Source organism: Esox lucius, chromosome 21, assembly GCF_011004845.1.
Source record: "Esox lucius isolate fEsoLuc1 chromosome 21, fEsoLuc1.pri, whole genome shotgun sequence".
Taxonomy (NCBI): domain Eukaryota; kingdom Metazoa; phylum Chordata; class Actinopteri; order Esociformes; family Esocidae; genus Esox; species Esox lucius.
Genome location: NC_047589.1, coordinates 9,320,809 through 9,346,930, shown reverse-complemented (window position 1 = coordinate 9,346,930; position 26,122 = coordinate 9,320,809). Strand labels below are relative to the sequence as shown.

At 42.5% G+C, this 26,122-nt stretch overlaps 1 protein-coding gene across 5 annotated transcripts in view; it reads left to right on the top strand.

Moving 5' to 3' along the window:
• rbm33a (RNA binding motif protein 33a) overlaps positions 1 to 26,122 on the top strand; it is a 44,316-nt gene that overhangs the window by 8,062 nt on the left and 10,132 nt on the right. For 2 of the 5 annotated variants that reach the window (XM_020041875.3, XM_010885483.5), the window contains exons 3-13: positions 5,527 to 5,575; positions 11,077 to 11,147; positions 11,302 to 11,563; positions 13,240 to 13,371; positions 14,652 to 14,826; positions 15,084 to 15,313; positions 19,064 to 19,382; positions 20,870 to 20,931; positions 23,667 to 23,802; positions 24,714 to 25,084; positions 25,751 to 26,053. In XM_020041875.3, coding sequence (XP_019897434.2) covers positions 5,527 to 5,575; positions 11,077 to 11,147; positions 11,302 to 11,563; positions 13,240 to 13,371; positions 14,652 to 14,826; positions 15,084 to 15,313; positions 19,064 to 19,382; positions 20,870 to 20,931; positions 23,667 to 23,802; positions 24,714 to 25,084; positions 25,751 to 26,053 — 2,110 coding nt within the window. The remainder of the gene's footprint in view (positions 1 to 5,526; positions 5,576 to 11,076; positions 11,148 to 11,301; positions 11,564 to 13,239; positions 13,372 to 14,651; positions 14,827 to 15,083; positions 15,314 to 19,063; positions 19,383 to 20,869; positions 20,932 to 23,666; positions 23,803 to 24,713; positions 25,085 to 25,750; positions 26,054 to 26,122) is intronic. The other 3 variants (XM_010885486.4, XM_010885484.4, XM_010885485.4) reach the window with 3 other exon arrangements.

Genomic DNA, 26,122 nt, shown 5'->3' with positions numbered 1-26,122 from the left:
ACCACTGGAGGGTCAACCTGGCCTTGTGCTTAGGGTCATTGTCATGCTGGTAAGTCCAAGAGCATCCCTTGCGCAGCTTTTGTGCAGAAGAATGCTAATTGTCTGCCAGTATTTTCTGATAACATGCTGCATTCATCTTGCCATCAATGTGGACATGATTCCCCGTGCCTTTTGAGCTCAAACATCCCAAAACAATACTGAGCCACAATTATTTTGTGGCATTGGTGCAGTAAAGGCTTCTTTCTGGCAACTCGACCATGCAGCTCATTTTTGTTCAAGTACTGTGCTCCTTGAAACAACCATCTTTTTCCAGAGCAGCCTGTATTTCACCTGAGGTTACCTGTGGGTTTTTCTTTGTATCCCAAACCATTCTTCAGGCAGTTTTGGGTGAAATATTTCTTGGTCTACCTGACCATGGCTTGGTATCAAGAGCTCCCTGAATTTTCCACTTCCTAATAAGTGATTGAACAGTACTGACTGGCATTTGCAAGGTTTTGGATATCTTTTTATCCTTTATAAAGTTCCATTACCTTGTTACGCAGGTCTTTGACAGTTATTTTCTGCTCCCCATGGCTCAGTACCTAGCCTGCTCAGTGCATCAACATGAGAGCTAACAAACTCATTCACAATTTATACAAAGACACTAATTGCAATTTAAAAAGCCCCAGATGTTGGAAATTGTGTGTCACCTTGTGTGCCTGTAACACGGCCAAATATTCAAGGGTTTTACAAACCCTGTGGCTCTAGCAGTCTAGGGTGGATGGTACAGAGACCCATAACATAAAACTCATGCACATTAGTGTAGTGTAAAGGCACAGTGAGAACAAATGACACAGACAACCAAAGCTACCTACATAATTAAAACATTAATTATAAACACAGGGTAAAGGGGTTAGGGAAAATGGGCTGAGCTGGACCCAAGGAATTAAATGAGTCCAAACACCCCTAAACTGAAATTGGCTGCCACAGGAACCGCTTAGCTGACTACTAAGCCATACAAAAATACAGTGGGTGGTCCGCTCAGTTCTAACTATTGTTTTTAGACAACGTTTTCCTACGGGTTGTATATGCCCAAGGGTGACTTGCTAAAAAATACCTTTTCACAGGGACAAACAAAACACACAGGTTGGACAAGGACTAAACAGCAGACAGTAATACATACTCACATGAAACAGGACAAAGTGAGATGTATGTGCTAAACTAAGAAATGTACATAGGAAAGTCTGTCTATCAAAAAGGGTATGTATCTCAAGAGTGTCCATGTGGGGTAAAGCAAAAGAGTCTCTCTGGGAGAACCAACTGACTGGGTTTTTAAACCAGGGATGCGTAATGTGATTGGGTAAAGGAAAAAAGGAACAGGTGGTGCAATTAGGAGTGTCCACTGATTGGTCCACCTCAGCAGTTAGGCGATGCACTCATGACTGCAAGGTGGGTAACACCAACGAGCGCAATCAGGAACATAAAGGACACCTGGGGAAGCGCAGGAGGGGGAAAAATAACGCACATACAGGGTACCTACATGCGTAACAAAGGGTATGTAAACTTTTGATCAGGGCCATTTGGGTGATTTCTGTTATCATTGATTTTAAAAGGAGCCAAACAACTATGTAATACATCTGGCCATCGTTTTTGGAGAGACCTGGAGTAGTACACAGCGTTGAATGAGATCTTCAGTTTCTTGGCAATTTCTTGCATGGAATTGTCTTTGTTTCTCAGTACAAGGATATAAGATTATTCAGAAGAAAGTTATTTGTTTCTGGCCATTTTGAGCCTGTAATCAAACCCACAATTGCTGTTGCTCCAGATACTCAACTAGTCTTAAAATGATAGAATTTTTGCTACTTTAATCAGCATAGCAGTTTTCAGCTGTGCTAACGTAATTGCAAAAGGGTTTTCAAATGATCAATTAGCCTGCTAAACTTAGCAAACACAAAGTGCCATTGGAACACAGGACTGATTGTTGCTGATAATGGGCCTCTGTACCTATGTAGAAAAAAAATAGCTTTTCTTTCAAAAACAAGGACATTTCGAAGTGACCCCAAACTTCTGAACAGTAGTGTAGTTCTCTCTCTGTTTCAGACATATTTTGAATTAGTTGCGTCCGACCTAGGTCTATTGTAAATATTTTGGAAAATCTACATCTACTTATCTTTTAAATTGCCTGGTATGCATGCACACTGCCTATTACGCAGCCCTGCTTTTGAGAATTGTGTCTCCAGTCACCTATCCTGTCTAAGAGCTGTATCTGTACATAGAGTTTACCTACACCCCAAGAAGACCTAAAAGGGGCTATGCTGGTGTTAGAAATCGGCCATTTCGTATAGTGCTTGAAATAATTATCGCATACCCAGTTGTCAAGGGAGAGTAATTCAATTATTTATTGCAGCATTTGGTAGTCTATTAGCTCATGATGTTACAGGCTCAATCTTTTCTCTTCTCAATCTCTTCTTGCTGTCGATAATTCATCTAGAAATGGAGTGTGAAGCCAAGTGATCTGACCCTGGCATCGTTCTGCCATCTGAGTGGTCAGGAAGATTTGAAACCGATTCAACCAGTGTGTTTGTAGAAATCCTTCTTGAACCTGTTGCTTGTACTCACACACTCCGTTGTCTGTGTCCTGTCGTTGATGTGATGTATCATCAGAAAAGGGGTTGTGATATCCTGATCTGTTGAAAGTATAACTACAAAACAACGATTAGTGTGGTTCAACAGTCCATCGGAATTTCATCCACTGGGTATGGTTCCGTCAACTCCCAACAATGAAGACAATAGATCAGTCCTGAAAACTTATGGATCTCAGAAGTTCCATCATCAGAGTAGTGTACACCCTATTCAGACAAGTTTCCATAAAAGTCTGTCAAAGTTCCTTTTCCATCCAGATCTGGTTTGGTTGTTTTTTGACTCCTTGATCTATATTAAACAACTTGTATATTAAACAATCTTTGCTTAGCCAAATCAGAAATGGTTAGATCTAATCTATTCAACCATTAAAATGTTAGACCTTACATCAAACAAAACATTTTCCAAATAAACCAATTAAAAACATCCTGTAAATGGAAAATGTTAAAACATAACAGATGCCAATGCTCCGTTATAACTATGCAAACAGGAAAAACTAAAATGTTTACGTAACTCCTTATAAATACCAATTTGATTTGCCTTGAGCCCTAAGCTCAACTCTTTCCAATCATAATCAATTATCATACATTCCAATCATGATCAATTATGATATCATACACCCCCCCCCTGCCTTCAGTTCATTAAGTCAATGGGAAGTGACACCATGAGTGAATGCAGAACAATGACAAATACGGCCATCCTGAACCCGCACTGGCCATCTTTTCAGGACGGTCATGAAAAATAGAGAATTGGTAATAGGGATGGATCTGGAATCCCTACGATAAGGAGTTGCATCTTGTATATTCATCAAAACAAAGTGAACATGTTAAAAAAACACAAACATTCACTAACACCATCAAAGACATCAATGTGCAAAGGAATTATAAACCATATAACCTATTAACAAATTTGTCTAACATAGCTAAACTCAAATTTTACTTTACCACAGGACCATCACACAGGTCTGTGAAATTGGCTATCATGTATTTAGAATATCCTGTAGTTTCTTGACACATGCCTAACTAAATAATATGGCCACCTAGGGGATATGCGGCGCAACCAAATGTTAGGAGTGAAAAACTCCAGCCCATGTGCAGTGGTTTACCTGTTGCAACCAACAGGGCGATTGTATTAGCATAGCTATAGCATACAAATTTAGCATTTTTATAGGCAATGGCCATACCTCATGAAAAACACAAACATTGTCTTGATTAACCTCCTAAATTTAGGGAATTCACAAACTTAATTCATTTTTATTCCAAATAGTGGCGGTCAGCTAAGCCCTAAATCACAACCTTTATGCATTTTCTTTGTTCCATCATCAACAATGGGGGATGACTTTAGGTCTCATTTCTGTTGGTTTCAAAATCACAAGTTTCAACATTAAAGCTATTGAGAGGAAAATGTATTTAGCTTTCACTTAATGTTTGTTTATCCCAAAACTGAATATGCTTGTGTTGGTGAAATTACCACAGATGAGACCAGATTGAACACTCAAATTTAACCCTTAGTAATAGGCTACTTAGATTTAATGGGAAAGGTTGGTAGAAGACATCCCAGTGGGTCTGCCCCCCTTCCTGAAGCTCTGAGCTCCACCCCTTTATGGGTTGTGTATATATGATAGTATATGAAATCTAAATTCCCACACATTAAACGTTAGACTATCACCATGTGGATTCTTCATTCTGCCACTCATACAATATATAAGGATAGAGAAACACAATATTTTAACCTTTTGTAAGAAAACCATGAAACTATTTTACCAGATTAGTAAATCATTGTACCAATTTCTACTTTATCACTAGGTTTCAGATGTACCCACTTGAGCTAGCAAACAGCTCAACACGAAACAGACGGTTACCACGTGGTGGGCCTTGGTTAAGGCCTACCCACATTGTCGTGAGACCCCCCTTGAGGCCTCACAGTTTTAAACATTATCATCAACACAATAAATAAGTTCATTCAAAATTACATAAGTACACATGACAAAGCACAACAAAACAGGCTATTTATTGTATACCTATTAAAGCATGTTCAAGCATGACAAAACAAAACAGGCTATTTCGAATGCCTATTAAAACATGCTATATACCATCCAAGTGCTTTTCAAACTACATGTAATATTCAATAAAATAAGCTTGGCTGTTACCGAGGAAGGTGATTAGGTTTCCTTGATAAGTTCCATTTTCATTTAATGGTTAGGTATGATACATTTTAGTAAATAAACATTTAAACTCCAGAGCAAACTCTGAATCAATGATTATGAAAGCTCACGTCAGTTCCTAGTATCGTCCATGATTGCTGGATCCCATAAGAGAGACTACTGTCGGTCGGCCAGGTGGTCAAACAGAATGAATCTTTGTTTGAATCTTGATTGTCTCCTTTCCCTCCTTACGCCTGTTGTCCTTTTCTCAGCCATCTTAACTTTCTTTTGTCTTTTCTCTTCATATGTACACTCTCCATCTGTCCGTATACAACTTCTTCTGAATCCATCTTGTTTAGCCTGAAAACATAATTTTTCTTGTTACGATTACGTATAGTGGTCAAATAATGTAGAACCCCTATCAAATCAAGCGAGAAGTTTGCTAAAGTTTATTGGAAAATTGCAGCACAGATGTCATTCGGTGAACGTTCCATTGTCTTCTCACTGTAAATATAGTTTCCAGCTAGCCTATACATTAAGGGCGTTTCTACCATGCACAGATCAGGTTTCCAAGACAGTAACCCCCATGCCAAATGGTCAATGTAAACGTTCCTGTGGTTATCAGAGCGCAACCTACAGAGAGGTTTCTGTTGTTCTCATTATCTTGGCGCATTCATTTCTAATGAAACGTACATTCATATTGTAATTGTTAATGCTCAGATTCCACACTGGCTTTATGTCCTCTTTTTACTCTTCTCTTATAGTGATCTTGAGGGTGATTTGCTGGAGGAAGATTGGCTGACAGCCAAAAAGGTAAGACAAACATTCCATCTTCTTTCTTGTCAAATTATTCATAGCAGGTGAATTTGCCAGGATCCAATAGGTAGACAAAATGGTATGGCAAATTATAGGCCTCCCAAGTGGCCCAGTCATCACAGGCATTTCAGTGTGGTTTCGTCTCTGCAGTCTGATGGTTGATCCCTGGTTGGACCACACCTATTAGTGGGATTCCCAAAAGGGCTGTGCTGATGTGAAGGGTAGCCGACTGGCAGAAGTGTCCGTGTCACATTGAGCTCTAGCGTTGTCTTGTTGCTGGTCATGGGCCTACAAGCTGACTAGTGTGTTTGGTTCTGCAGTTTTCTTAGTACTCCTGAGCCACTTAGGAGTTGTTGGGAAGAAACACAGGCTGTAACTATGAGTAAAATTTCATGCCAGTAGATAAGCTACTACAAAATGGATCCAGAGTTTACACTAGATGTTTTTTTTTGGACGGACAATATGGTCGTTACAATTCCAGAATGCCAGCCATATAGAACAGCTGCCGGACATATTTAAACTGCAATAAAACACAAATGCTGTGATCCAACAAAGGTTTTTTATTGAACCCTCTAGACCACAACAGAATTATACATACCTGATTCCAAAAAAGTTGGGACACTGTACAATTGTGAATAAAAACCGAATGCAATGTTGTGGAAGTTTCAAATTTCAATATTTTATTCAGAATACAACATTGATGACATATCAAATGTTTAAACTGAGAAAATGTATCACTTTAAGGGAAAAATAAGTTGATTTTAAATTTCATGGCATCAACACATCTCAAAAAAGTTGGGACAAGGACATGTTTACCACTGTGTGGCATCCCCTCTTTTTATAACAGACCGCAAACGTCTGGGGACTGAGGAGACAAGTTGCTCAAGTTTATGAATAGGAATGTTGTCACATTCTTGTCTAATACAGGCTTCTAGTTGCTCAACTGTCTTAGGTAGTCTTTGTTGCACCTTCCTCTTTATGATGCGCCAAATGTTTTCTATGGGTGAAAGATCTGGACTGCAGGCTGGCCATTTCAGTACCCGGATCCTCCTATGCAGCCACGACACTGTAATTGATGCAGTATGTGGTCTGGCATTGTCATGTTGGAAAATGCAAGGTCTTCCCTGAAAGAGACGACGTCTGGATGGGAGCATATGTTGTTCTAGAACATGGAAATAACTGTCAGCATTGATGGTGCCTTTCCAGATGTGTAGGCTGCCCATGCCACACGCACTCATGCAACCCCATACCATCAGAGATGCAGGCTTCTGAACTGAGCGCTGATAACAACTTGGGCTGTCCTTGTCCTCTTTAGTCCGTATGACATGGTGTCCCAGTTTTCCAAAATGAACTTCAAATTTTGATTTGTCTGACCACAGAACACTTTTCCACTTTGCCACAGTCCATTTTAAATGTTCCTTGGCCCAGAGATACGGCTTCTTTTTTGACCTATAGAGTTTTAGCCGGCAACGGCGAATGGCATGGTGGATTGTGTTCACCGACAATGTTTTCTGGAATTATTCCTGAGCCCATGTTGTGATTTCCATTACAGTATCATTCATGTATGTGATGCAGTGCTGTCTGAGGGCCCGAAGATCACGGGCATCCAGTATGGTTTTCCTGCCTTGACCCTTACATACAGAGATTGTTCCAGATTCTCTGAATCTTTGGATGATATTATGCACTGTAGATGATGCTAACTTCAAACTCTTTGCAATTTTTCTCTGAGAAACTCCTTTCTGATATTGCTCCAATATTTTTTGCCGCAGCATTGGGGGAATTGGTGATCCTCTGCCCATCTTGACTTCTGAGAGACACTGCCACTCTGAGAGGCTCTTTTTATACCCAATCATGTTGCAAATTGGTCCTCCAGCTGTTCCTTATCTGTACATTTAACTTTTCCGGCCTCTTATTGCTACCTGTCCCAACTTTTTTGGAATGTGTAGCTCTCATTAAATCCAAAATGAGCCAATATTTGGCATGACATTCGATGTGTTATCTATATTCCTATATTCCTTTTTTTACTGAATTTGTACAGTGTCCCAACTTCTGGGGAATCGGGTTTGTAGAATGCTGCTGTTGATTGCTGAGAATTCAGTAAAAAAAAATGTTTTTCACACATTTCAAACAAACAGTTATAGCACAAAAACTATGAAAAAAATACAAATTACAAGTTAACTTTGTTTTAAAGACCACATCTTTTATTTGACACCACATCCATGTTTCTTTGAAAAACACGCTGGAGGGACTCTGTCTCCCGGCTGGCCTGGGAACGCCTCGGTGTCCCCCCGGAAGAGCTAGAGGAAGTGTCTAGAGAAAGGGAAGTCTGGGCATTTCTGCTTAGACTGCTGCCCCCGCGACCCGGCCCCGGATAAGCGGAAGAAGATGGATGGATGGATGGACAATAAAAGCCATCATTGACATTTAGATGGCCATATAGTTAAAGATGTAGTATGTAAAAAAAGAACAGACAAGAACAACATTGGAACAGACATAAAATGACAGACTAGATTAACTATATCGCCTTTTATAATTCAATGATGTCTTTCATTTTGAAAAATAAAATCTGAGTTAGCGCTGCTAGCATAATATCCTGCTGCTAGAAGAACGGACATCACTAGTTTACTGTTATATTGCTATTTCTGGTGGATTTAGCATTTCTTCAGGATAGTCAAATACTTCGCTGGCTACACGATTCTCTAATCTTTTCACTTTACGTAAACGTCTGTCTTCATCACCTATATTGATACAATAACTACTGTATGTCATTGATGAATGGCAAATAAGCTGTTACAACGGCCAGTGGCAAAAGCCATACAGTTAATAGATGCTATTTGTGGTGAAGTTAAACTTAATATGAAATGTTACTAAATTTTACACAATGCGTAATGGCGTCTAGTGACATATACTGGCTAATAAGCTTTTTAAAATGGCCAGTGGCAAAAGTCATACAATTCATAGATACTATTTGTGGTGGAGGTAAGAAACGTTTCTCAGTTTAACACAATGGTTAATGGTGTCTAACGAAATATTCAAACTTGATGTGATGTTAATGCATGAAAACATTATATAATGTCAATATTCTATACTGACACACGACAAATGGTCAGCTTTGTGGTGTTGTGGTTAAAGACACAGCCTTTCACGTGGGCGACCTGAGTTAGAACCTTGAGAGGGCAGCCATGATCAACACTTTCTATTGCGGGCCTGCTGAACTAGGCTTGCCTGGTTTTTTGTTAGTTTGGACTCTGGACTTTACTACCTGTCCTGAGTTCATTGATTTAAGGGCCCTACTCGGTTTGTAATTTTGAAACATATCAGAAATGTATTAGGGGCCTAAATCATTCAGTGTTTTATAGACTAAGAACACCACTTTAATACATATTCTGACTGACTGGAAGCCAGTGCAAAGATTTCAGAACCCCAGTTATGTGCTCTGTTCTCTTGATCCTGGTTAACATTATAGCAGCAGCATTCTGAATAAGCTACAGCTGTTTTAAAGTCTTTTTGAGAGTCTAGTTAAGAGCCCATTACAGTAGTCAACCCTGCTTGATATAATGGCATGGCTGAGCCTCTCTTGGTCCTTTTGGGACACCAAGCCCTTGATTCTGGCTATATTTCTAAGATGATAAAATGCTGTTTTGGTGATCTCTTTGATATGACTGGTGAATGTGAGATCTCTCAGAACTCGCACTTGGTCCCTGATTTTTAGAGCCTGAGAATACAGCTCTTTACTAATACTAGTTCTTATTTTTGTTGCGAAACAAAATAATCAGTTCTTTCTTGGTTTAATTGTAGACAATTTTGGTTCATCCAGGCATTTATGTGCTCTATACTGTGACACAGTGAGTCTATTGAGCTGTAGTCATTCGGTTTGAGGGCCATATATATTTCAGTATCATATGCATAGCTATGGTAGTTAATGAAGTTGTCCTTTAGAATTTGGCCCAGAGGTAGCACGTAGAGATTGAGCAGAAGCGGTCTGAAAACTGATCCCAGGGGAATTCCGCATGTTATAGTCACCCTGTCAGATTCATGATTGCCAAAAGTAACTGGCCATTTAAATAAGACCTAAACCAATTGAGAACTGTCCCAGAGAGTCCTACCCAATTTTCCAACCTGTCCAACAGTTTTCTATGATCTACAGTGTCAAATGCAACACTGAGATCTAATAAAACTAGAACTGTTATTTTACCCAAATCAGTATTCAGCCATGTATCATTTAACACTTTTGTAAGAGCCGTTTCAGTACTGTGGTGAGGTCAGAAATTTGCCTAAAGGACAGAGTTCACAACATTGCTGATTTGATTGAAGACAACCTTCTCGATGATCTTGGCTATAAATGGGAGATTTGATAAACATCTATAGGTGTTCAATATAGATGCATCCTGTGTTAACTTTTTTAATGGAGGCTTAATGGGAAAATGCCTGATTGCAGAGTAATGTTAACTATTTGCTGCAGATGTATTGTTATAGAGTTAAAAATAGTTTTAAAAAGTCAGATGGCTGTGTGTCGACAACATGTGGATGTTTTAAGATGTCGAACTGTTTCTTCTAGGGCTTTTTAATCCGTTGTATTATAGTGCGACACCACCGAGTTATTTCTTGGTGGTCGTGGTGACGGTACCGTGTCAGTGTTTGACTGTTTAGTTCTGTACTTTTAATTCTAATACTTTTTTCACAAAAGAAACAAGCAAATTAATTACATTTCTCCATGGTCAAGACTTCTGGTGCTATCTGCTTTAGAGGGTTTGTAAGCTTGTCCACTATGGCAAATAGAGTGCGTATATTGTTGATGTTCCTCTTGATCATTCCTGTTTAATGTAACTGTCTAGCACTGTGTAACTCATAGTTGAAGCTGCAAAGGCTTTGTTTATAGATTTCATAGTGAATTTGAAGTTTAGTTTTGTCCAATTACGTTCAGCTTTCCTACATTCTCTTTTCAGGAGGTTTTCCATCATGGTGTTTCTCTGCGGTTCTTTCTGTTGGCTCAGAATTGTCTTTACTGGTGCAACACGATCCATGACATTCAATAAAATAAAATTATCCAGGAGTATATCCACTGACTCTGCACATGTGAGATAGCTATGGCCTCCATAAACTGAGCATTGCTACTCTCATTAATGTACCTTTTCTTAACAGAAACAGAGTTTACTGGAACATTCGGGGTGATCAGTGATTCAAAAAAGACACAGGAATGGTCAGAGAAGGCCAAGTCTTTAACCATAAGAGGAAATATTGAGACCTTTAGAGAGAACCAGATCTAGAATGTGGCCTTGAGTGTGCATACACTCTGTCGCATGTTGAGTGAGATCAAAAGTTATTTGGCCGTATTGTCTGTATTATTATCTATGTGGATTTTTATTATTATCCCTGTTATAATTAACAAGTTGCAATCAATTCATCTGGGCAAGTAGAACATTTGTCATTTAACTTGCCAAGACTGATGAACAAAATCATCTGGAACATATTGATATATATGTATATTTTCTTATCAGAATTTGTCGGACGCCTCGGATGAAGAATTAAATGATGAACTTCTGCAAAGCGATGAAGAAGATCAAAATGTGTAAGTTTGTCATCTTTAAGTTACTATTCCAGCACAATCTGGTCACACCTATTGCCTTTCCAAGAGTTGTGTTCTCAGACATTTGACACTGAATTTGTTTACTCCCTTGCCAATTATGGTCTCCTGTGTTTATTACTGTGTTTTTGCATTTCAGCGGCCAAGGTGTTAGCCTCAATGCCACTCTAGGCGAATTTGACCAGCAGGTGAACTCCACAGACTACACAGAAGACTTAGAAGATGTGGAGGGGGGCTACCAGATGGATGGGGGAGAGTACTTGGACGAGTACAGCCAGCCCAATGACATGGAGATGCCAGACGACCAGACGGAGTATTCGGGGGAACCAGCCCAGGGCAACATCTACCAGGACGAAGTGTTAGACATTGAAATCAATGAGCCTTTAGACGATGAATTTCAAGTGAGTACTCGCCTCCTACCGTCTCCTCTTTCCGTCTTACCCCATTGTTGCTTGAAAAGATAACCTTGATTTCCCTGTCTCAGGGTTTCAGGGGCCACGTATCAACTCTATTCAGAAAGCGGTGAAGGGAATGGGTATTGGCCAAGGGGTTAAAGAAGGAGAGGGTGGGGGTTTGGTGGATTACATTAATTATCACTCTACGCCAGTTGATTTCTCCCTTCGCTGACAGAGTAGATGTTGACAGCTTGTTTGGTGTTGCTCTGCTTTCTGTGGGCTGTGACGGCCGGTGCTGTTGTGACCCCGGGCCTGCATCTTTGTCAGCCTAAAAGAGACGCTTTGTGTGAGGACGAGACACTGCCAGTCGGCAGAGGTGAACACCAGGGGGCTTTAATCTCAGGCTTTCGAGTCAATCTGATAGTCTCACCTAGGTGAATAGATTATTGACCTCTCTGTGGACACCCCATACGGTCCTGAAATGGGACAAAATGATTGATGCGATTTTTCCCTTTATTCATTTAGTGAACCTGTAAACCAAAAGTGAAGTGTGAAAAGATAAGATTAGATCCATTTGTGACGCCTTGTAGTGATTCCATTTACCAAGGTGGGATGGCGCTTGGCACCTCTCTGACTAAGACGTATGACTTTTCTTTCACGCTGAAGATAAAGCCTGTGACCTTTGTAGGGTTGCGCAGTTCTCTATCCAAAACCTCCACCAAGGGGTGCACATTTGTGTTTTTGTGTATAATAACTGTGTTTACAAGGTCACTCGACTGCCTGGGCTTAGCACTTCTGTTTGCAGTGGTATTCAGGGGTAATATGTGGAACCGTTTAAAGGATTAAACCCTTTCCTGTCCCCTCGGGGCTGTCTGTCCATCTATCCCCGCTGCTGCCAAGGCTTTTTTTTATGTCTGCAATATTATGCGTGGGTTTGGCAGGTTAATGGTGCAGAACACCAAACACTGTCCTACGACCTTCACATTCACCTCATTTGACGGCTGCGACGCACCTAGCGGCCTCTTGTGTGGAAATATGCTTCAAAACAAGCATTACGACACGAGTCGCGCCCACATGGCGCATCAAAGGGAAGTTGCAAAGCGAGTGCGTGATATGTGCCTCCTAGCATTGAGTCATGAACTTGGAGTGGGCCAATAGAGCAGCCGTGAGTAACTAACTTGATGATATTTTCACCATCACTGATCTGGAGAGTCTGTTCTGTCACCCCCCCCCCTCCCCATCTCCCCCGCGCGTTTCTGTATATCATGTCAAATATTTACATCTCATTGAATTTCAAATGCTGTCAGGAATAGTAATGAAGCCTGCTCCCACTGTTATGCTAATTCAAAAGGGGCTCCCCGTTTCCAACCCTCCCCCGTTCCCCACCAACCCCACTTCATAACATTGCAATGTTTTCCCCCTGTAACTCGCTGCTAATATTCTCATCAAAAGGGAGCAAGCCAGTGTTTGTGGCCCCACTTTTACTCCTCTACGCATCGTTACCACAGGGATGTAGCCAGCCTAAACTCACACGCTCAAGCCAGCGTAACACTACATGCCTAATATGGAAGCTGAAAGTCTGCCCCACCCAATACAAGGGCAGTGGAATGGACCTCATCCATGCTGATGTCTTATGCATTTACTGTATCGATTGTGTGTGCCTCATGTCCTTGTTGTTGTAGGTGGATGATTACTCGACAAGCTACGGGGAACAGCAGGAGCCTCTAGACGAGCAGGCAGAGCACCAGGAAGCACCGGAGGGAGAAGAGTTGGAGGAGGAGGCCCAGAGCTCTCAGCTGACAGAAACTGAGGAGGTATGAACAGAGTGGCTCTCCAAACAACACCCTATTCCCTGTGTATTCCCAGTCATGAAATTGAAAGTCCTGAACACATTGATTCCCTATATCAAAAGTTTCTGAAGTAAAAACACAGTTTTGTGGGCTGGATACAGTGCTAATTTTTGTCCTAAGTTAGTAGACAATATCAACATTTGTAACAGTATGCATATTTTCCCCCTTGACTTTTAGGGAATAGATTGGTATTTGGGACACACACTGGCTAAAAGTCCTGAAGCCTTTCGAACAACCTCACTGAGGTGCTGTTATGCTGACTAATGTTCACTTTGTGTTGGCGTGACTTTTGTGATATTTCTTTTCTCCATGACCCCCAAAAAAGCTACAAATCACAAGTTCTGGATGTTGTTTATTACATATTTGCGGCCTACATCTTTTGATTGTTTTCACTGATCACAATCAGTTTCATGGAGGCATGTATTTAGATCTTCCTGTGTTGCACTGACCACATTCAAATGTAATGACAATTCTCCCTAGCAGCCTATTAACCATTAAATATCAGGTTCCTGGGGATAAGCATTTACTTCAACCTGGCTGCAAATTCACAACCTTTGGATGCAGAGACTGCTGCTCTGACCACTGAGCTACGCAGGAGCCTGGTGTGCCCAGTGAATCTTCTATATTCAACTATGCAAGCACACTTGTTAATGGAATTTTGAAGTCTGCATGTACCAATAAGCGTTGTTTTAAAAATGCCAATTCTCAACAGTAGGACATTATTCACCCAAGTTTTGTCCATTAAACAGTCGTGCCAGGGAAAACATGTGACTCAAGTGAGGGAACAGACAAAACCTGTTTCTTAATAATTATGTTGTTCAAACAAGACTGTTGAAATTCATCGGTGTACAAGATGTACTGTCCATAGATCTGATGGGTTTTTCTTAAAGACATATACCTGCCCTATGTCATCAAAACCACTCGCTTTCAAACATAGAATTTCATGGTTAACTGGGGTGATCGTACTTGTAGAAAATGCACGTATAAACAGTGTATAACAGTTCTAGATTATGCACATATAAACAGCATATGATCGATCTAGCCCCAAATTGACTAAGAAAGTCAGAATCTTTAATGTCCATAAGATATTTTAAATTTCCTTTGGTACTCATATTCTTGTCTGAACTTAATGATGGTCAAATCGGAGGATGTTCTTTTTTTAATGTCTAAAACATAGTTTATGTGCAAATGTCCTGGATTGCCTCGTTAATTTGTTGACTAAGATGATCCCTGTATGTCCAAAGGCTGAAGCAGAGCCAGAGGAAGAAGGGAAGGAAGAGGAAGATGAAGATGAAGAGGAGGATGACGACAGCGAGTCTGGGCGGTTGCGTTTCAAAACAGAGCGCAAAGATGTCACATCCGGTGTTGTGCGGCTGGCAGATGCGGCAAACAAACGGCGAAACATTCCTGAGACATTAGGTACATCTATTTAAACCGTCCCCTTGATTTGAAAAATCTAATCAAAATGGCAAACTTGTTGTTTCGTATAACTGTTTGTATGTTTTTGGGGTTGCCTTATGTGAGGGCTTTTTAACTTAAACTACAAATTATATAGTTTAAGTTTTGATTTATAGAAACTTTAACAAGCCTTATTTATTGGCTTGAATTAAAGGTCTGGTTTTCTTGAACACCAATAACCTATGAATGTTCACTTTGCACTGTGTTTTGCCAACCAGAGCTTTCTGAGGAGGCCAAAGCAGACCTGATGGAGTTTGAGGAGAAGGAGCGCCAAAAGAGGCAGGGCCGCTTTGGGGGCCGGGGTGGAAGAGGAGGAGATAGAGGAGGTTTCAGAGGACGCGGAGGAAGAGGGGGGTTCCCTGGGTTTGGAATGACGGACTTCGGTGGAGGAAGAGGTCGAATGAACGACCAGAGAATCCCAATGATGGCTCTTCATATGGGCATTCAGGTAAATGTTAACAGAATAGTCAGATAAATGTGTCAGTTCATACTATTGAATTGTTTACTGTTACTAGGTCTGAGTGTTCATGCATCACGGACAAATACATTTTAAGCTGTACTGATATTGCAGTGTTTACCTGCAAAACAAATAAGATACAGTTATGGTGGCTACTTGAGCTTTTTTTGTTTTTTTACACATGCTGTTTTCTCCGTGGTCTATTAGAACCGTGATCACTTTCTCATGAACAGAGTAAATGATTCCGCTTCTCTGCTCCTGTTATCATTGTTGATTTATGGATTATACAGAATACGTTGGCGGTAGTCTATTTGGTCAGCATTGTATTTAATTAATTTTGTTCTTTGCGTAGGATTAGGTTTCTCTTGGCCTTTTATTATTTGGCATCTCTTGAAGCATGTAATCCGTTCAAGTTGTTCATCCATTTATGCTGCGCATTTGACGCCATGTATGTATGAAAAGGAAGGTCTTTTTAAACATTTAGCCTTAATAAGGAGGATACAGAAAAACAAAACATACCTTGTCTTTTGTATTAGATATTTTTCAAAGGAAATGTCAGGTGATCCGTCTGTGAATCTAAACCTCACCTGGGTCATGCTATAACACAGTAATCCAAAACAAACCAGCAAGTCTACATGAGAATAGCTGAAAAACTATACACTGAAAATGGTGGAATAGCAAGACCTCAACTAAACACAGGTTTTGTGTCAGAACCTGACATAAGAGGTTTATGCTCAAAAACCAAAACAAAATAAAATCTGATTTAAAGCATTTTTGGATAGAAGAGTGGGCCAAAACCCAAAACTAAGCACAAAAACTAAGAGCAAATAAAAATTACAAGTTCACTTTAAAGAGCACACAATCTTTAATTTGAAACCACATCCATGTAACTTCTAAAAATAAAATTAGTTCTCTCCCATTTTGTAGACACTGTAAGAAAAAAATTACCTCATACGTTTGCCACTACACAGTTTTTCTAATAGCTTGACTAACCAGATAGTAAACTAACTTCAGCATGCAGTTGTGGTTGTTTGTATATGACTGATCGGTAGAAACCACAACGAACATCTAAGTTTGCATAAAGAAACACTGCGGCTCTTTTTGGGCGAGATTTAGCAAGCAGTCATTCGAGGTAGGCGCAATAACGTGATCATAAAATAAGCATAAGGCATACACATCTTAAGACATTGAAAGTATATGTCGCTCGGCAGATGCAGGATATCATCATGATTAAGTGACGACAATGTCAGCTAAGCACAACATCACTGTCTCCAATATTGGCTAGCTACTGAAAGTGACAGCTCGTTGCATCAGAAGCGAAACACATTTTCGGGCCAGACAATTTTTCTATAGTCTGATGTATGAACTGAACCAGACAATTAGTTGTTTAGTTAGATATTGCAGTTTGCATATATGAATTAACTCGGAAGAAACACGATAAAACATTCAAGTAGTTTGCCGACTACATAGCTAAATATTGCAACGTTTTCAATTTCAAGACCCACCATTCGAGCTCCACAGCTGATGTACACGTAAATCACATTACGAACATTTCACAGCATCAAATATACACAACACCAGAAATATATCGCAGTGTATTTGTTACTCACCCTGACAACACTATCGCTTTCAAAGATCAAGGAAGTTTCCAACTTCATATCACCAAACAACACAAACAGCCTCTTCTAACGTAAAAAAACGTGGCTGCTTTGGCGCTAGCATTTTGAGTAACGAAATTCCAAAAACAAAAAAATGTCACATGCCCGCGTACCCTTTTTCTGGTTTCTTATTAATGATAACATCCACAGGAATACAGTAACGCGTTTTTATCAGGTAGATTTTGTGATATTTACACAAATATTATTAAAGAAACACAGCCATCCGCGGCTGCTACAGTACTCTGAAGGAATGCCGTTGACTGCTGCTAAGGGTTCTAAAGGGTTAAAGGATAAAACAGTTACAATATTGGTGTCAAATTTCCCTCGAAATGAACTTATTTAAAACGGCTTGCAAATTGTTCATTTCCTTATCCAGCTTCTCCCTCATTCAGGAAGTTTATATTGGAATCCTGCGGTGATTGTAGACCTTGCAGCCGCTTGTCATCTCCCATTGCTAACTCAACTCATGCTGTGTTTTGATGACCACCCACAGCTAGTGTCTAACGCCTAGCTTTTCATCTTGTTGAATCCCTTGTCGATGGTCTCTAGCTTGGAGCCAGTCTGAAAGCGGAAGAAGAAATCACTAGTGAAAGTCAACGAGAGTGAGAAGTGTATTTCTTGTGCGTGCGCAAAACTCGTTCTCCATCCTTTATCTTTGGTGGAGCTCACAGGAGCCCAATCCGACAAGTAGCTAGAGCACAACGAGGCCAGGGAACCATATTCGATTACTAAACCCCACCCAAACCCAGATGATGCTGGTAAATTGTACCGCCCTCCACTGGCGTCAAACCCTGGTCTAGCAATTACATAGCTAACTGCACGACAGTGACTTAATGGCCTTTTCCTATCAAATATAGTTGCCCCAAAAACATGTTGTTTTTGACCTTTGTCAAGAGCATGTCGTTTTGTTGCTAATACCGATTGTAAAGGATTGGGTGGGGGGGGGGGTTATTTACTGCCGATAAACAATATAGTGACATTTGGATGCCTAAAAATGTAATTAAAAGATGACACTTTAGGCTTTAATAATCCTAATTGGAGAGCAGCAAATTGTAATGCAAAGTTTTTTTTCTTTCGCTGTGGTTAGGGTATTAGGAGAGGGCAGTGGGTGGTCTTTTGCTGAGAATTCACAGCAAATGAAAAATGATTGTGCCAGTCAAGGATATAGATGACCATTGTAGAATCTAAGGCTGAAAATAATCTAAAATCCCAGTGTAAACCTAATATCGTTGTGGTTCGAAATGCATACTTGTGTTCTTTCTAGAGCATTTCGCAAGCACTGTTTTCATTTGAGATTCCGCACCTAAGAACGTGAAATGAGAAGTATAGCATGCTGTGTGCAGGAACACGTTAATTTCCCTAAACTGACATGATGCTGCTATGACAACACAGGCAGAACAATGAGAACATCGCTAACTAATGCCAGGAAGAAATTCTAAATAACCCAGTTGACAATCTGAAGACATCAGATTCTAAATGTGATGAGTGAAGCCAACTACTTTTTAGAGCCCTTCTGCTGTCTTCATTGCCAAAGTGTTGTTGTTTTTTACACGTTTGAGTCATTTAGCAGTCTCATTTATCATGTCAAACTAACAACTGCACTCGCAAACATTGTGCATGCAATTTACGAGCAGCTTTTGTCAAATGTAATTGGGGTATTTTAAAACGCATCATCTTATGATCTTACGAATCATCTCATCCAACTATAAACAGTCCACATATACAGTTGCTGATGGTCGGATCAACAGTACCTAGCTAGTTGCTATCCAACATGTACATAGTTAATCAAATGAGTATAGCAAGAGTATGCACACGTTCTGATGGCCACATTTTTCAATCCACACTAGAGTGCGCTTATGTAGAGGATCTATCAGACCAAGACCTATAGAACAGGGCTGATAGCGGATTTACTAGAAAGGCTCAATCGGCACCGATATATCAAAAACCTGATGTATCGGTGGGTCTCTATTGTGAACCACTGCCTTATTGAAATGATTCACTGTGCTATATACAGCATATTCTCTGGGTCTTATTTGACAGTATTGTCGTCTTTGTTTTTGTTCTCAATTCCCTTGAATCACAGTCGCCCTCGAGAATGCCTTCCCTTCACCACCAACATCATCATCATCCTCATCAGCAGCAGCAACACCACCACCAGGGTGGCGCCCGAGGGCCCCCCTTCCAGGAGCACAGCGGGGGCCCGCAGACGCTGCAGCCCCTCATCCCCCCGCACCTGGCCCACCGCGGCTCGCCCTCACACGGGCCCCCGGTCCGGCCCCAGATGGACCCGGCGCCCCGCATGATGAGCCCCCCTCCATCACACAGCCAGCAACAGCAGCAGCATCCCAAGAACATCCACATCAACCCCCATTTCAGAGGCCCTGCGTCCTCCCCTGCACAAGGTAGGTGGTACAGTTTGAGCCGCGTTGCATGTCTGCGTCTTCCGTGTTGTTGGTTTTTTCTGCCTTTGATTTTTCGAGATTAGAAAGTGGGGAGTAACTGGGGTGAAGATATTTCTTGTGAGTGTGAGTCATGCAAGTCATATTTGAGCCACTACTGTCGCAGTACACACAAATTGGAAGCAGCGATTTAGACCGCTGGCCCAGCCTAGGTCAAAATGTTTTGAGGACACGCTTTCATTGTCAAACACTTTCTGTTTTTTCCACTGGTTTTGACCAGGAAACCCTTATTACTTAGAGTGCACCAGTAATGTTGTCCTAAGTAGCACCCTATTCCTTTAGGGCCCAAGTCAAAAGTAGAGCTTTATGTAGCGTAGTTTCTCAGGTACTTCTCTGTTGTTGCTACCTATGTTCATTTAGTTTTTATTTTATGTATTTACCAAGAAGCAGATGTATACAGTGCCGTGTGGTTGGCAGTTATCCGTGCACCGCTCTGAATCTGGATTAGAATGTCATGTTGTTTGGGTTGACTGACAAGTGAATAGGTCTCTCAGCCAGTAATAGGTTTATCTTCTTGTGGCTTTTTTTTTTGTTTGTTATTTTACTGGCATCTCCATTCCATTCCTCGATCGGTTTATCTACCCTGTCTGTCCAGGCAGCTGTTGGTTTCTGTGTGTGTGCCTAATCATGACTGCAGGCTATCCCTGATCCTTCACTGTGACTTTTCCTCTCTGGAGCAAACCGTGGCCCCCACCCCAAACACGCACACGCACACAAACACATGTTTTAAGGGGAGGGCGGAATGGAGTGTTATCCATAGGTTCACATGCGTCTCTGAACCCATATTTATAATGAATTGGCCTTTGAATTTTGGCTGTTGAAAATAATTTCCTATTACAAACTGCAACTGATTGATGAATTGAAGATGGATGTAGTATTTACTAAAGTCAAATAGTCTGACACTGTGACGCCAAATGATGTCTTCCAGAGCCGAATGTATCCACGGTGTGCTCCAGTAGAGAATTACAACTGCATGCTTTTGCTGTGTTCAGTCATTCCTTCCTTCCTTACCTCTGTCCAACTGTGGGCCCATTTCTGAGGTGAAATGTAAGATGTGTGTCTGTTTTATGCAAAACACAAGTCTCTAATGGACTGCCCCACCCCTCTTCCTCTCTATCATCTTCCTCTCTTGCCTGTCTATCTCTATTTCTATCCCTTTCTCCCACCTGTCTCTTTCTATCATTTTCTGTTCCCCTCTCTCTTACTATCCCTCTCTCTTACTTTCCCTCTCGCCCCTCTGTCGCTCTGTCCTTTCTATCCCTTTCCCTCCCCCTCTTTTTCTAATTTCCCTGACCCCTCCCCCACATAATCTACATCGGTTTCGTGCTCTCTCGCCCTCTCTCGGTCTCTCGCCCCCTCTCACCCTCGCCCCTCTCTTTCTCGCCTCGCCCTCTCTCCCTCCCTCTCTCTCTCTCTCTCTCTCTTTGCAGTGCCCTTGATGCCTCCTGCTCAGAGCCAGCCCAGACCTGCTGTAGGTCCTCAGAGGTTCCCTGTGAGTAGCAGCTGCTCCACTCTCTCTTTCCCCCATCACACGGTTAGCGACTAGCCTCTTTTGTGAGGGAAATATCATTATGGCAATTAGGTGGCCGCTCTGCTCCAAATACTGCTTGGGGAAAATATGCCTGCGCCACTGGAAATGGCTGATAGGGGCTTTAGGCCGCTGCCAGGCCTTGTGGAGGGCCGGGTTGTGGTGCCGGGGCTTAGTTTAGTTAGCTCTCTTTATGGATGTGGAGAGGCTCAGACTCTGAGGTTGGCATTGTAATGGAATCCTGAAATCTGGGTGGCCTTCAAACTGACACCCTATTCCCCAAGTGTTCTACTTTCGACCAACATCATCCAAGAATAGGGTACTATCCAGGGCGTGTCTTAGGATATCACTTTTGAGGACACCACTCTGTGTGGTCCAAAGCAGAAAATACCTTTACAAGACTGTTTAAAGTTTCAGTTAAACAGAACGAAAACATAAATATATTTTTTATACTTAGTGGCTAAGTTGATAGTACGGTAGCCAAAGAAAGAGAATCTGGAATCGTTGAATAGCCTCAGAGTAATGTATTAAACCAATTCAAGGTAACATGAAAGGATTGCCAAACAGCCAAATGTGCCCCAAGTTACACAAGTTGTGCCACAATATGGCGCTCTCATTCCCTGTGTAGTGCACTGCCTATGACAAGTAATACACTGTAGTTAATAGGGGGCTTAATTGGGAAGCTGCTTCATTGCTCCCAGCTAATGATGGCTGGGCATCAGGTGGCACTGTTGTTGACGGACACCTTCCCCGAAAGTGTGTTTTATATGGATGTATGCAAATAACCCATTTGAAAATGGCTGCATCCAATTGAATTTGACAAATGAGTCTTATTTGTAAAATTGCATTCATCTTTTCCCATCTTCACGTCAATTTTCCCATTGCCAGTTAACACTAGTTTGCTATTGCTGTGGGGATGAAAAGTGAAGAGCGCTCCAGAGTATAGCCATCTTGTCAGAGTTTGAGCACGTGAGGGGGAGATGCCGACTCACACCTAGCAAAATGTTGTATTCCCCAGCTGTCAATCTCATTTGGCCGCCAAAAAATAAATTCATTTACCACTGGGCCCCAGATTACGGATGATTATCATACGTTATAGAATTTCATTTGAATGCTTAGCCTGGGGAGGGGGTGAATTGCTATGTATATATAGATATATTTTTATGTTAATTGAAATATTAAATTGGTGTTCCAATTAAGAGGTCATTGCTGGGCTTTATGAAAGAACTCCTAGTGTAAGATGTATTTTTAAGTTTGTAATTTGACACAAAATCTCTGATCATCATGTAATATTTTGCCATTTGTTCCAAATATATGTTGTGGCATCGTCTGCTTACTTATAGGAACCATAAAATAAACCTAGATTAGTCCTACAAGTTGTCTGAGCTTTTAAGATAACACAAGGGGCCATTGAAGTCACTTCAGGCTAATTGCCTGTCAGACGATGGAGGCACTGTTGAGGAGCCTTTCAGTCTCGTCGTTCAACGGTACCTTTGTTCTTACTTCAGGTGAATTCTTGAACCCATCATCGGCAACAATGTGCACCTTCTGTAAGACACTGTGTCCGAAGAGGGAAGGATCAGTACAAATGCCACTGCTAATCCTACGCGGTTTCCTTTCTCATTGAAAGATTTGACGTTTGGCCCCGGTCCATTGTATGACATTTGTCTTAGCTAGCCCCCTTTCTGAGGGGCATATCTGCAGCATCAGTTACACATAGCGCACCTCTCACCCTCTTTATCGAGGATTAGCACTCTGAGAGGTTGAGCCGCGTTATCAAATTCATACAAATTTCCAGTGGTATTATGCAGCCCGCCCAAACTCCATTGTGCAAACCCGGGCTGACCTTTGGAACCGAGCGATAATGTCCAAACTAACAATGTGATTTCCCCCCCCGCCCCCGTCCTCTGCTTCGTTAAGCCCCGTTGATTAACTTTCTGTTAAGCAACTTTTGCGCCTCTCGCCCTTCCATCCTTCCCTCTATCCCTCTCTAAATGCCGTCAGTATACCGGCCAATCAAGGTGGATTATGCCCAGATAGCATCTTAAGTAATTTACAAAGGGGCGAGAAGGAGGGAGGTCTAATCACGTTTGTGGAAGTGCCACGTGTAGAGTTGAAGGTTAATTTTTCAACAGGGACAGATGTTTAAGAGAATCAAGGAGAGACGGGCTATGAGGGGGGGGGATTCTTATTCCAAAGAGGGATTAGTGGATCGTTATCTGCCGCCTTTCCTTGAAGGTAGACTAGACTGGCGCGGCGCGGCGGGGGGGGTCAGGTGGGGGTTCTGTGGAAAGCCGAAAGCTGTTGTACATCCAAAAGGGTTGGACGAAACAAAGAAATTAGCATTGCTCTAACCCAAGCCCTAAACGCACTGCCGTCTTTGTCCCAGAAACAAGAGGGTTTTCGAACGGCTTCGCGGTTTCCAGACCAACATCTGTCCTGCTGCTCAGATGCCAATGGCCCGTACTATTGAATTACAACAAATCACTTAATTGCAGTGGTATCTCCTGTATAAATTGACACATTTTACGCAAGTCAACATTGTACATAATGAGAATACTTCTAGTTATCTCCTTTTAGTATTTAGTATTTTTAACCAAAATGCCCCCCATCATTTGCTTTAATTAGTATGTGGTTATAGTGGTTTGTTATGTTGAATTAAATGCATGCGTGTGTGCGTTCTCTCCCCCGCCTCACAGGGAGCGGGAGACTTCCAGCAGCAGCACATGCCTGGTAATTTTGGCCAACCCCCCCAGAGACCCCCACATCACATGGAGACCTGGAGGAGCCAGCCTCCCCCCGCCCCCCAGGACAGAGAACCCTTCTTCATCGGTGGTAAGACCGCAGCCGGTATCCCCCACCCCATGTAGTGTACTGCCGTTGTCCCCAAATGAACCCCTATTCCCTGTATAGTGCCTGCGTTTCACCAGGGTCCCCTTGGTCATAATACTGGCTTGTATTCAGGTCCGTCTGCCGTTTGGGATACAGCCCTCTTTATTTAGCACCACACCTGCCTACGCTCCCCTACATTTTAAGGTTAAATCTTCTCTTTTCACCTCTGTAAAGTCCAGGGGATGTAACCCCTACCCATATACTCAGGGTTTCCAGTGCACTTTAGTGTGGCAAGTAGTGTAGCTGTTACAGCATCTGACCAGTAACCAAAAGTTCGCTCAAACAAATCTCTGAGCAGCCATGGTTATAAAAACTAAATCTATCATTCTGTCCCTGAGCAAGGCAGTTCCAGTCTAAATTGCTCTGTAAATGGTGTGTTCTTAGTTATACTTAAGTGATTAAATTGGTTTAAAAACCGCCCAGTAGGTTTTCTTTCCATTCCTCGATTTGACTAACTGCTAATAAATCAGGTGTGCTAGGATGGGGCTGCAGCGAGAACAAAATGTAGTTCTGAACAAACGAGGTTGGCGTCCCTGATACAGGTTACGCTGCAAGTGGAAGCACTATGCACGGCACGCACGCGGGCCATCGATCGTGCCGTTGCTCCTCCCAACGTACCCGCGCGCCCCCCCCCCCTTTTCACCCCGCGCTTGTGTGGAAAATCCCACCAAATATGGGTGTGGTCTCCTCCACTGATAGAGACGCAGGCCTGTATGTGCCTTTTCACCCGGGGGTTAATGTATGCAGCCGGCGTCTGATGTATGGAAAGGGAGCGGAAACGCAGCGGCGCAGCAAACCGCTTGACGTCTCTGTTGTGCTTCTCTCTTCCCCCGTGTCCTCTCCCCTTCCCGTAGAGCCGGGCCGCTTCCCCGGGCAGCAGCAGCACATGTTCGATCACCAGAACCCTGGCTCGCTCATGAACAGTAATAACCACCCGCTCCCCGGCCAGGGCCACATGGCCTTTAACCAGCCGGGCCCGGGAGGGTTCAACCAGCCGGGCCAGGGTCCAGGGGTCCAGCTCGGCCCGTTCCAGAGAGAGCTCCCCCGACCCAACCTGCTGCCCCAGGGCCACCTCCAGGGGATTGCCAGCCTGACTGGACACGGAGGGCCTCCAAACACCAGGCCCTTCATAGGCCACCGGCAGCCCGGCTTCCTCCAGCAGCAGGGGCCCCCCGGGCCATTCCCCCCTCAGCCACTGCAGTTCGGGATGCAGGTACGCATGAGAGTAAGTGAATCTACTACCAATTAAGGTGCATGAGGGGACGGGTTATTTGATGAGGCGAGCGGTTTAGGATGTAAGCGTTGGCCCATGAATGGGTTAGATGCTAGCATTAAATTCATCATTTACTTGGTATGGATTGAAAGCTGTTCAGTTTGTGCTGTGAATATATATATTTTTTTTTTAAAAGCTTCCTCACAATCGGTGCCTTTTGGGAAACATCAAATATGAAATAGATTTTTATTAATTGTAACACCGCAAACTTCGCCCCGTTTGTTGATTATTAAAATCTGAGACCCGGGTAATAATCACAAGTCGCGCTTGTCGAATACGCATTTTTGTGCGGTTGTATAAACGTCTCGTACTTCTCAGAACTTCCTCACGTTAGGTGTGAGTGGTGAGGCACAGACAACAGCGCCCTCTGGTGTATGACTCATTGTTCTACCAGTTTCTGCGGCTATATGAGGACACCAATTGGAGGTTAATCATATGCATGTAACAGTTTCTAGAAAAAAGCTTGAATGGGGCACATACAAGAACTCTGCATGGTGGCAGCCTTTTATATTTCTAGATATTTTTTATTTGTAGGCCAAAATGGCACTTATTCGCTCCTGTCAAAGGAACAGTGACTCACTCTGCCCATGTTTGTCTTTTCGTTGAAATGAAACCTAGGGTTTAATACAGCCCGGGCCTTCTCTCTCTCAGCTCCAGCATCACGACTTGCCTCTGTCCCATCAACAACAGCAGCAACACCACAGACAAGACCTGTCCCAGCTGCCCCCGCACCATCACCACCACCAGCAGCACCAGCTCCACCCCAACGAGCAGCGCCAAGGCCCCATGATGCACCACCACGGAGGGCAGGGCCAGCCCCCTTTCCACCAGCAGCAGCACGGCAGCCCCAGACCGATGCACCCCGGCGGGCTCCGCCCCCAGAACCCACAGCAGCGCAACGCCCCCATCAGGCCACGGATGGTAAGCACGCCGTCCTTTCCGCTTTAATCCATTTGGATTTCACAACTGGGGACTGATTTTGGCTTGCAA